Source organism: Capsicum annuum, unplaced genomic scaffold (assembly GCF_002878395.1).
Source record: "Capsicum annuum cultivar UCD-10X-F1 unplaced genomic scaffold, UCD10Xv1.1 ctg4752, whole genome shotgun sequence".
Taxonomy (NCBI): Eukaryota; Viridiplantae; Streptophyta; class Magnoliopsida; order Solanales; family Solanaceae; genus Capsicum; species Capsicum annuum.
In genome coordinates, this window is record NW_025855170.1 from 18,658 (window position 1) to 31,221 (window position 12,564).

The 12,564-nt window shown below is 34.3% G+C and overlaps 1 protein-coding gene across 1 annotated transcript; it reads right to left on the reverse strand.

Moving 5' to 3' along the window:
- Positions 1-347: 347 nt before the first annotated feature.
- Positions 348-1,805, reverse strand: LOC107848895 (probable carotenoid cleavage dioxygenase 4, chloroplastic; the record flags this gene model as incomplete). Its single annotated transcript, XM_047403751.1, is given in 1 exon segment — positions 348-1,805. A coding segment is annotated over 1 exon segment (1,347 nt), but the record flags the coding sequence as incomplete, so codon positions are not given.
- Between the last annotated feature and the right edge of the window lie 10,759 nt (positions 1,806-12,564).

Genomic DNA, 12,564 nt, shown 5'->3' on the forward strand with positions numbered 1-12,564 from the left:
TGGGTTGGCCCAGCCCGGCCCACTTGACAGCCATAGTTCAAGTGCCCAATTAATTAAAATTCTGCTTTAATTCCATTCAACTACTGTCTGCTATTTTTGTTATTATTTGTTGTTTTCTATACTTTCCTTACTTCTTTTTTTCGGGACTGCTTTAAACTATTCTTAAATTGAGGGTCTATCGAAAACAATCTATATCTCTAAAATATCATCTCAATTAATATACCAAATTTGAGAGAACTTAATTCTTACTACTATAGATCAACTTTACCTCATAGTCTAAAAAATTTAATAAGCTATACAAAATTATTTGAAGTCGAGACAAAATAATAATTAATATTTAATTTTACGTACTTGTTCTTCTTGCCAACACAAGCCTGGTTGATACTTGCCAATTCAAGATTCCATGACGACATTGTATATCTACTTACCATCCCCTTCTTCAAGTCAACTTTTACCTTTTCAATTCTTGGGCGAATTAGGTCCAATCTTTCCAAAAAATGCTCAATTGACATTGTGTTTGGAGCAATTACTACTATTGTATCACCATCATCTACTTCCCATGCATTAATTGCATGTATCATATTAAACCCTGGTACTTCGAACCACTTCATTTTTGACTCATCCGTTGCATAACGGGGAAGCACCCCTAGGCGTGGCACTTTTCTCGAGTTGTAACCAACCGGTGCACCACTGGTTATGAGCCCAAAAGGGTTAGTTTCTAGTTGTGTATCGGGAAATATGATATAATTTTTTGTTATGGCAAAGTCATGGATGAATGATGGACGTGTCATGGAGAAAATTGGAATGTCGCGACTTTTGGTCCCATTAGGGTGAATTCGAAAATAAGTTAGAAATGGAGGTATTGGACAGTAACGAAAAGCAAAAGCTTCACCAGTATCTGGATCAATTTTGGGATGAGCTGTCATATTTATGGGAAGATTTCCCTCAAAATTGTGTCTACCAATAGTTATGATATCACCATTTGGGGCTAATTTTATAGCATAAGGAAGATCAGATTCACAAAGAGCAAATAAATTGCCTCCAAATAATGCCAAGCTAGTGTTAGCAAGGCCTATACCGTTGCTTGGATCGAATTGGCCAATTTTTCTCCGAGTTACAGACACTGCCCCACGACATACAAGCGCGATAAAGCTATTAAAGTCGGAGAAAAGATTAGGAATGATTGAAAATCCCGCTTCTTTTTCAACCAAGTACTTATAAGTTTTGACATAACGACTACAAAATATCGCTTTGCCTTGAGAAATTTTAGTGGAATGAAGCATTCCATCGCCATCAAAGAGATGAAAAGGTCCACGAGGAAAATATTGTGGATTTGGACCATTTCTAATGTAAGCACCGTTGAGACACTATGGGAGGGAGCCTTTTACCACCTCACATTCTGTTGGAGGAAGTTCGTCAACAGGAGCAAAATTGTCAGAGAGAACACATTCTGGATCAAGGGAAGGATGACATGGAGGATCGATGAAAGTGTCAATGAAATCGTCGCATGCATTCAAGATAACTTTGAGAAATGATGGATCTAATAAGGGATTTTTTAGGGGTTTATTATGTTGTTTAGATGGACTTTTGCCAATGGCTTGTGGAGATACATATGAAGATGTCCTACTAGGAGAAACAAGAGATTTGGGGTGTGGCAGTAGTGTACCAGTGAAGGAAAAAGGGAAAGCATTCATAGCTTGTATGCTTTTAAGAAATAAAAAAATGTACTTAGAGTAGCAGCCTATTATATATTTTTTTTTTCAGACGTCTTTGATAAAGAAAATTTATAAGTTGGATGATACTAGGCCATTAATTGAACAACTACATGATAAATTCCACCAAGGAAATATAATTAGCAAAAATATTAATTTTGAGGTCCTGATGACTCGTTGACATAATGAGCATTATGTGAGTAACAAAAAAAGGAAGCACAGTCAAGAAATATGATTTTAACAAACACCAATTTGGATTCTCATAATCACCATTAAGAGATAGTATGAGATAATTAATTACTTCCTCCATTCATTTTTACTTCTATTTTTTGAGATGACATCTCCATTATAAAAATAATAATTGGTATAGTAATTTTGTCATATTATCTCTATTAATTGATGTTTAGGAGTAATAAGTATTGAAAAATATTTGAAAAATAAGATTAAAATCTGAAATTTTCCTTTTTTATATTCTTGATCTGTCAAAAATAACAAATAAAAATAAATATTAAATTAAAAAAATAATGAAAAATAAATCCGAATGGAGGAATTACCTAATGTCAGAATTTTTTTTGGGTAGTGATCCCTACCTATTAACTAAATATTAATGTATAGAAGCTATAGTCATGATGAACTCTAGTATGTTTGGTATGAACAATAATGTCAAACTTCTTCAAAATATATATGAAATGGAAGTATTTAATTGAAATAATTTATCATCTCTTTAGATGCTTCGTTGAAACATATCATAGTTCAAATATCTAAATAAAATTTAGACATCTAAAGTTTTACATCAAATTTAATTACTCATTTTCTTATGACGAGGTAGACACCTCTTCCTGGTAGAATGCCATGTAAGTGTACACTCTGACTAACAATACGTGTGAAAATTTTTTGTCTTTTTTTTTTTTTTGGTGAAAGAAAAAATAGTCATTAACGTTCTCAACTTCGCAATCAATAAATAACACCAACTTCCGGTGTTTAAGAAAATAATTTATTTTTCTTTTTGATACGTCTAAGAAAGAATAATTTTTTTTTAGTAATTATTTAATTTCAATTTTTTACGTTAAGACCACAAGATTAAAGACAATAAATTTAACTAATGCTAGTTTAGAACCACAAAATTTAAAAATCTTTTTTATTTTCAGCCAAACTAGGTCATTCTTTTAGAAATAAAGGGAGTATTATTTGAAAAAATGACAACGATATATATATTATAATTTTCTTTAAATTATAATAATATAGGGAGGAGTATAAGATTGCTAAGCGAGAGGCAAAGTTAGCGGTCACGAGGGCTAAGGATGCTGCGTTCGAGAGTTTATACACATCATTAGATAGTAAAGGTGGGGATAAAAAGTTGTACAGGCTCGCCAAGGTTAGGGAGAGAAGGACCCGGGACCTAGATCAAGTGAAGTGTATTAAGGATGTGGACGACAAAGTTTTGGTGGAAGAGGGTCATATTAGGAAGATATGGCAGCCTTACTTTCATAAGCTCCTGAATGAAGGAAAGAATACTAGCATTGTGTTGGGGGATTTAGAGCATTCCGAGAGGTTTCGTGATTATGGCTACTGTAGGCGCATTAAGGTTGAGAAAGTTAAGGGGGCTATTCGTAGGATGCATAGAAGTAGAGCGACGGGGCCAGATGAGATTCTAGTGGATTTTTGAAAGTACACAGGTGGGACAAGTGTGGAGTGGTTGAATCGGTTGTTTAACATAATTTTCAAGATGACGAGGATGCCTGAAGCTTAGAGAAGAAGTACGATGATTCTGTTGTATAAGAATAAGGGTGACATTCATGATTGCAATAATTATAGAGGTATCAAGTTATTGAGTCACACTATGAAGGTTTGGGAGAGGGTGATAGGGTCGAGGTTGCGGAGGATTGTTACTCTTTCTAAAAATCAGTTTGGATTTATGCCAGGGCTCTTGACTACAAAAGTCATTCATCTCGTCAGGAGACTAGTGGAGCAGTACAGAAAAAGGAAGAAGGATTTGCACATGGTATTTATCAACTTATAGAAGGCCTATAATAGAGTTCCTGGGGAGGATCTTTGGAGGTGTTTAGAGGCTAGAGGTGTACTTGTATTATATGTTAGGGTGATTAAGGATATATATGACAGAGCCAAGACTCGGGTTAGGACTAAGGGAGGGGACTCGAAGCACCTTCCTGTCTTGATGGGGTTACATCAAGGATCGACGCTTAGTCTGTTTCTTTTTGTCGTGGTGATGGATGTTTTGACGCGGCACATTCAGGGTGAGGTGCCTTATTGTTTGCTTTTTGCGGATGATGTAGTCTTGATTGATGAGACTCGTAGTTGAGTTAATGCTAAGTTGGAGGTTTGGAGGAAAACTCTTGAATCTAAAGGGTTTAGGTTGAGTAGGTTCAAGACGAAATATTTGAAGTGTAAGTTCAACGAGGTATCTCATGAGTCCAATGTGGCTGTTAAGATTGACACTCATTCTATCAATAAGAGAGATAGTTTCAAGTATCTGGGTCTATGATTTAGGAGAATGGACAGATTGACGAGGATGCCACTCATCGGATTGGGGTAGGGTGAATGAAATGGAGGCTCGCCTCCGGTATCTTGTGTGATAAAAAGGTACCTCCCAAACATAAAGATAAGTTCTACAGAGTGGTGGTTAGACCAGATTGATTGTATGGGGCGGAGTGTTGGCTTGTTAAGAAGACCCACATCTAGGAAATGAAGGTGGCGGAGATGAGAATGCTTCAGTGGATGTGTGGGGGTACTAGGAAAAATAGGATTAGAAATGAGGTTATTCGAGATAAGGTGAGAGTGGCTTCGAGATGAGGAAAGTGAGGTTGAGATGGTTCATTCATGTGATGTAGAGGAACACGGATTCCCCAGTGTGAAGGAGTGAGAGGTTGGCTAGAGATGATTTCAAGCGAGGTAGAGGTAGACCGAAGAAATATTGGACAAAGTTGATTAGATATGACATGGAACAACTTCAGCTTATCGAGGACATGACCCTTGATAAGAAGTTGTGGAGGAGGCGAATTAGGGTAGAACGTTAGTCTGAGTTAGGATGTTGTATGTTTTGGTGTATATTTGGAGTATCTTGCTTTTGGTATTATAGAATATGTTAATTTCAATTGTATCTTGTTCTATTACTATTCCGTATCTTATCTTAGATTGCTTTATTTTGAGCCGAGGGTCTATCGAAAACAACCTCGCTATCTCACTTTTGAGGCAGTGGTATGAACTGCGTACACTTACCCTCGTCAGACCCCAATTGGTGGAAATATACTGGGTCTATTATTGTTGTCGTCCTCCTACTTCCCCTTTTTTCTTCATCCGAAACAATTTACCCTCCCCCTTCAAACTCTCGTTGTCAAGTAACCAACCCTAAATCAAAGCTAATTCCTAACTCCCTCAAAATCCAAGACAGTCTCTAACAAGAAAAACCTAGTAATTCAATTAAAAATGGGAAACTGACATGGCGTGACCATTAAAAATTTAAATGGTATAACTTTGACTTAAATCCCTTAAACGCATTTTAGGGCCACAATAATACTCCCTCCGTTTCATTTTAGTTGCTTTTCTTATTAAAAGTATTTGTTTTAATGTAGTTGTCCGGAATCAAAAGAATACTATTATGTTCTTCTAATACTATCTCTATCATTAAATGACTACATATTTATATTTTCAAAGCATATTAATAAGATCGATTTGGCAAAATAAGTTTCTAATAAATATTTTGAAAGTATCAAGTCAACAAAAGCCAACTATTTTAAAACGAAGAACGTAACAACTATTTTGAATCTGCTTATCACTAGAAACCATTGAATTGCGCTGTTGATTTCTGCCTAGCCGTGCTGTATCTAATTCACAGTGATTTGAAGTGTGAAAATTTACTTCTTGATGTAAATGAGAACTTGAAGGTTCCAGATTTAGCCCCATCATATCCTTTTTTTAATGAAATAGTGTACTGAGAAAAATGTATATAAATTGGATAAACAAAATATGAAGTGTATATGAAAAAAAAATTTACTAATAAAAATATATAAAATATGCACATCTATTATATGAAAAGTGAATATGAAGTATACATGTACTGCAATAAATTTTATTTGATGCGCCATCATCACCTGGAGTCGTGTGCCTGGAAGTTGCTTTGGTGAGTTTCTTCTCGGTCCTTTTTTTTCTTTTCTATAGAGCAGTGTGGCATTTTTAAAAAATTGGACTGATCTAAAGGAGAATGAGTTTTGAGTTGTTTAGTATACTTAAGAGCGGTATATATTTGTAGTAAGACATAAAATGAGATCAATAATGGAATTGATTTCTCCATTGTGTTAGCATGTGTTGGTGCATTTTATTATTAAAATAAATTAAAGTGCATGACATTAGTAAACATAAAATGGAGAAAATGGTGTCATTATTCTTGTAACTCACCACATTATCTTTTTGAGTTAGTGGGTATAAATTGTGATAAGGATGGCCATTAGTTCTTGTAACTCATATGACCATTAGTTCTTGTAACTTATATGATCATTAGTTGCATGTAACTCTTGTAATATTTGTAACCTATAGATCATTCATGTACCCACTTTACTACACCATATTCTTGCTATTCAATACAAGGATGAATATTCCACCTATAAATAGAGGTGATCTTGCATGTTATTGAATGTACAAAAAAAATATGATAAGTGTGAAAAAGATTATAGTGTGTAATAGTGAAAGAGAGAGTTGAGACAAAGAAAATATTCTAAGTCCTTAACTATATTCACTATACAAAGAGATTAAATATATGTTGAAGGAAGGTGTTCTTATGTTGGAGCTTTGGACGCTTCAACTATTCTGGAGTTGCTTGAGTTGTACATCGTTGATGGACTGTTGTATACTGGAGGGAACAAGTCAAGAGATATATTGCTGAATCGATGTAGATTATGCTGCAGTGGGCTTGAATCTCCTTAAAGAGAGCGAGATATCCACGCCTCAGCCGAAGAAGAACATTATTTTATTTTTATCACTTTTGTTCATTTTATTTTCAATTGTAACAATTATTGTAATTTATGGTATATTACACCAGCAATTTTAAGGAGATTCATGTTTTGTTACAGTTTGAAAAATTGCGGATATCAAGATGAGAGATCTCAAAAGATGGATGGCGAAAGATAGCTACGTAACGTACCTTTCTACTACTTAACTCAAGCGGAGGAAAGGTAAAAAGTTACCTATTATTTTTCATGAATAAAATGATACTTTTCATTAAAGTTTATTTTCTTACAGTCTCAAAATAGTGAGGCTAATGAAATGAGAAAAATCAGCATGAAAAATGTGATTTTTGCTTTTTTGAGAATATATTTTTTAAAAGAAGAAGTTACAAGTGCGTATGTCAGTCTTGGAATAAATCACATGTTACTATTTGTATCTTTATTGATGTCTTTGACACTAACATGGATGTTATCAAATAAAGAATAAAAAATATTGAGTAGTCATTTGACATTAAATATTTGGGTGAGATAAATTTCATTCTAGGAATAAAAAATACCTAAATTATGTGATGAACTTTTCCTTGACATGTCACATTATGGTGAAAAAAATTGTGAAATACATTTTATTGATTGTATGAGCTATGCAACCCCTTTTGATTTAAATATGTGAAAGTTGTGTGAGAAAAAAAGGAGTTTACTAGCCTAATAAAATATGAGATATGTGGCTAGTCGTACTTGGCCTGAAATTGTGTAAAGTACTTAAGCAGGTTATACAAGCAAAACCAGGTATATTTACTTGAAAAAAATTGTGGCTTGTTTTATTAAAATAAATCTTGTTGTACTTAAAAGTGTTTTTGATGTAAATAAAAAAATAACTTGGTGCTATTTACTGAAATAAAGAAATAAATTATGATTTGTTAACTCAATTATGGAAGTTGAACTAACTTTCTTAACTTCAACTAGTGGAACTAACTTTCTTAGCTTCAACTAGTGAAAAAGTGAATTGATCAATCATTTTATGTTGAGAAATTGATTTCTCTAATTTTGAGTTATTGTGATAACACCAAAATTTATTGGTAGAGCATAAACCATTTATTATAATGGTAAATTCAGACCATAAGGAGAAAAACACAATATTGTGAGTTCATATTGATCAATGGTACACCAATATTAATTGTGTTAATTTTGTGATAATTTTGCAGATTCAAAACGAAGGCCTTAGCAAGAAAATGGTCTGAATCACATAGAGGAGGAGGAAGGAAGTCTATAAAAAAAATCATGAGTCATATATGAGGAAACCCAATCGGGGGACTAGAGATCCTATAATCAGGCTCAATAGAAAGAACTAATTATCTAATGACTTGGTGTGGGATGCACTATTATTTAATTCTTCCTATGACGTGAATGCATTTTGTTCCTGTAATGATTTATGAAGGTAGAGTCTAAGAACTCTTAGTAAAATTTTGTATCTCTTATGAGTGGAGTGTCGAAATTGCAGGACCACCCTTAACAGATTTTACCTATATGAGTGTGGAAATAGGCCGCTACCTATGAGAATGGGGTTTATTCTAAAAAACGCTCATAAAAAATGAAAAACTGGGATAGTACATGACCGCAATGTGCTGGCTATTTAAGCTTATGTCAATACCTTGATTGTTGTGCGTAAGCAGTAATACTTTATTTTTCATAAGCAGTCATAGTTCAAGTCTGAGATCACTACTGACTTTGAAGTAAATTTTATTGTTTTACTAAGTGGAGGTTCAATGCAGAGCACACCTTCATTGTGCATAATAGTCTACCTTCAACTAAATTGGTGAACTCTTTTATTTCAATACTAAAATGAGTGGATAAATATTGGTGCATTTTATTGTTAAAATAAATTAAAGTGCATGACATTAGTAAACATAAAGTGGAGAAAGTGGTGTCATTATTTTTGTAACTCACCACATTATCTTTTTGAGTTAGTGGATACAAATTGTGGTAAAGATGGCCATCAGTTCTTGTAACTCATATGACCATTAGTTCTTGTAACTCTCATGGCTATTAGTTCTTGTAACATATATGACCATTAGTTGTATGTGACTCTTGTAACATTTGTAACCTATAGACCATTCATGTACCCACTTTACTACACCATATTCTTCCTATTCAATACAAGGATGAATACTTCACCTATAAATATAGGCGATCTTGCATGTTATTGAACGTACAAGAAAATATTATAAGTATGAAAACAATTATAGTGTGTAGTAGTGAAAGAGAGAATCGAGACAAAGAAAATATTCTAAGTCTTTAATTATATTCACTATACAAAGAGAGCAAATATATGTTGAAGGAAGGTGTTCTTATGGTGGAGCTTTGGACTCTTCAACCAATCTGGAGTTGCTTGAGTTGTACATCGTTGATGGGCTGTTGTATCCTGGAGAGGACAAGTCAAGAGATATACTGTTGGATCGATATAGATTATGATGCAGTGGGCTTGAGTCTCCTTAAAGAGAGCGAGATATTTACGCCTCAGCCGAAGAAGAACATTATTTTATTTTCATCACTTTTGTTCATTTTATTTTCAACCGTAACAATTATGGTAATTTATGGTATATTACACCAGCAGCATGCATGTGAACTTGTGAGATTTACTAATGGTAATATATCCTTTAGCTTGGCTTTGACTCGTATTTATTCCTTTCAATTTTGGGTGTGCATATGTAGGCAGTTAAATTTGTATACAATTGAATAAGCAGACGCATGTGTCATATGTCACATCCTATGTAGCTAATTCTTGTCCTACATGACATCCTACATGTATTATGCCACATAGAATGCACGTGTCCACTTGTTTAATTTTGTACAAGTTTAAATGACTACGTGTGCACATCCAAAGTTGGAGGTCATAAGTGGTGTAAACAGAAGTTAAAGTAAATGATATGTTTATGTATTCTGACTTTACTAATACTTACCAAAAACAATCAAAAATCTTGCTTGTAGTATCACTTTAACGTGGATGCTTACGTGTCATGATTCAAAACCGTGGCCTGGCCTGACGGGCATCTCAAGCCCATCATGGTCCGGAGAAAACCCACTTAGCCTTACCTCAAGAGCACAATAAAAGTAGAAAAAATTACAGAAACTAGAATCCTTAAGACTATAATTACAATAAATAGCAACACTTCTTCAAAATTGCAACTTATAGCAAAAGTAACAATATTTTACCCACTTCATAGTAATAGAAGAATATGTATTTTTCAGTTGTGCATATGTATTTATCAGTAATACATATATATTTGTATATTTATTTATATAGAAACATTTTACTTAAATACAAAATACAATTTGCTATTTTTCGTAATTATGAAACTGTTGCTATAAAAGTTATAATTAAGACTACAAAGTTGCTATTTCTGAAATTTTCCCATAAAAGTAAACAACAGAAGCCAACCAAAGTAGCGAGAGAGATAGATAATCCAAATAAAAAATGGAGAGTCAAAATCAAACAACCATAACATCTCAATACTATCCACAAAAGCCTCTAATTCAAGAATATCGCCTAAGTCGGGAAATGCCCTTGACTATGACAAAAAAATTCCAAAAGTACTTAAATATAAGGAAACTAATGAAATGATTGGGCCTTCTGAAGGATGGAAGCTCACCACTTCACAGTTGATCAACAGGAGTACCAAACCACCTAAATCTGTACAGAAGCAATAGAAAAATACTCGGAACCTACATCATGAAATGATGGATATCTGGGGACAGTCAGTGGGGTGAACACTGACATGTAACCCAAGGAAAAAGGGATAAAATAATGTATTTACCAAAATTCAGTCATAAAACCACATGCACAACAATTATATATTCATATATATAGGATGCCGGAGTAGGAACAAGGGACATGAAATATAAGCGTTTAAAATATTAACCTAAACTATGTAGCTCGTAGCAACATTTCCACCTATGGGCTATATGGGTTCGGCTTCCCCTTTGAGGCCCTAGTCTATATTAGCCGCATGTACCGAGGAATGGGTAAAGACCCTAAGGTGATATCCACCCAAAATATAATATGTATTCAGACATATGGTCATATAGACCCTTCAACGTCAGCAAACCTGGTTTTCAGTGTTGATCCCCATGGGACTACACCTTTTTGGTGAGCTACACAATTTCCTTTAAGCCCAAATTAAAATAATTTGGACATAAACCAACCATTAACCAATGAGTCTTTTATTAAGGCATTTTTCAACTTAGTATTGTCATACCAATAGGATTGCAAGCTATTCCAATTATGTCAACAAAAATCATTTAACCATTTGACTCTAATTTTGGTTTAACATCCAAAACTATTGCCACCAAGAGCATTCCAAAGCCATAGATACCAAGGGCATTGCAAAACCTTTTTATCCAATTACCATTTTATGCAGTGCAATATTTCCAAAATGTGAGTTTAACTCTATAGAATCCATGTTCAAAGGCCAAATTATGAAGTGGGTTAGGGTTCAGATCATTATCATGTCAAAATCCATAATCAATGTGAAACCAAGTATCAAATTCAACCATATTCATAAGACCCAATTTTCATTTGTATTTCACTATTTAAACCATGAAGAAAACCCATTTGAACAAAGGTAAAACTATCCAATTGTAAAATAACCAAAAAACCCCAATCTAATTTCAATCTTGTTATTCAAAACACATGAATATTAAATAAATTGATGCCACAATATAAAATACAAGTTAGAGAATGAGAAATATGCGTTATTTAAAGAGAAATTACCCAGAAATAGCAAGCGGAGAAGCCACAAACTTGAACCCTAACCTTACTGTTTCTCAACCTTAGTTTTGGAATGAAGAATGACTCTTTTTGAGAGAATACAAAGGTTTTAAGCCTTAGAATCGGGTTATGTGAAGATAGGATAATTTATAGGACATAAAAGGACCAAAATAACCTTAAAATACTTTTAAAATTAAGTCCCATCAATGAAAGAAGAGGGGTCATGACATGAAGCCCAAGGTGAACCCTCTGCTTCGCTGTGCAAAGCCCAACGTGGAGCTATATCATGAGGCTCAGCATGAAAGTGAGGAAATGAGACCTCATGGTCCCTCTTATGGTACGAAGCCATCGTGCATCCATCCCTTTGCAACGTACGACATTATTTTGATCCTAAACCTTCTCCCAACATACCCAAACTCTCCCCAAAGTGTTTTACTCTTAAGATAGAGGCTATGTAGGCTAGTTTTAGCTTGTTTTAGACCCCGTAATACCTGGGACATTACATTATCCTCCCTTAGGATCATTCATCGCCGAATGAGCGATTAGGATACCTTTAGCATGATGTATAAGAAATAACACAAAGGGACCTAAGAACAAATTAAAATACAACATGAGAAGAAGTAAGTTTCATACCTTAAGCATATTCGTCCAATATAGGAAACAAGAATAGGTACTTGTCCTTCATATTCTCTTTTGACTCTCACGTAGCCTCTTCTACCTTTTGATTTCTCTAAAGAACCTTCACCGAAGCTATATCCTTATTCCTCAACCTACGAACTTGCCTATTCAATATTTTAACTAGAACTACCTCATAGGACAATGAATCCTTAACACCAACATCCTTAACCTGCACTATCAACGAAGGCATAATCGAGGGTAAACTCGCTGGTAAATCTAATTCATAAGCGACATTCCTAATTCTCCTCATAATCTGATACAAACCAAATAATAGGGACTGAGCTTAACTTTCTTTCCAAATCTCATAACTCTTTTCATAGGAGAAACCTTCAAGAACACCCAATTGCCATTTTCAAATTCCAACTCCCTCCGGCTCACATCCACATAAGAATTTTGATGACTTTGAGTAGTCTTAAGTCTTTCTCTAATCACCTCCACCTTCTCCATGGCT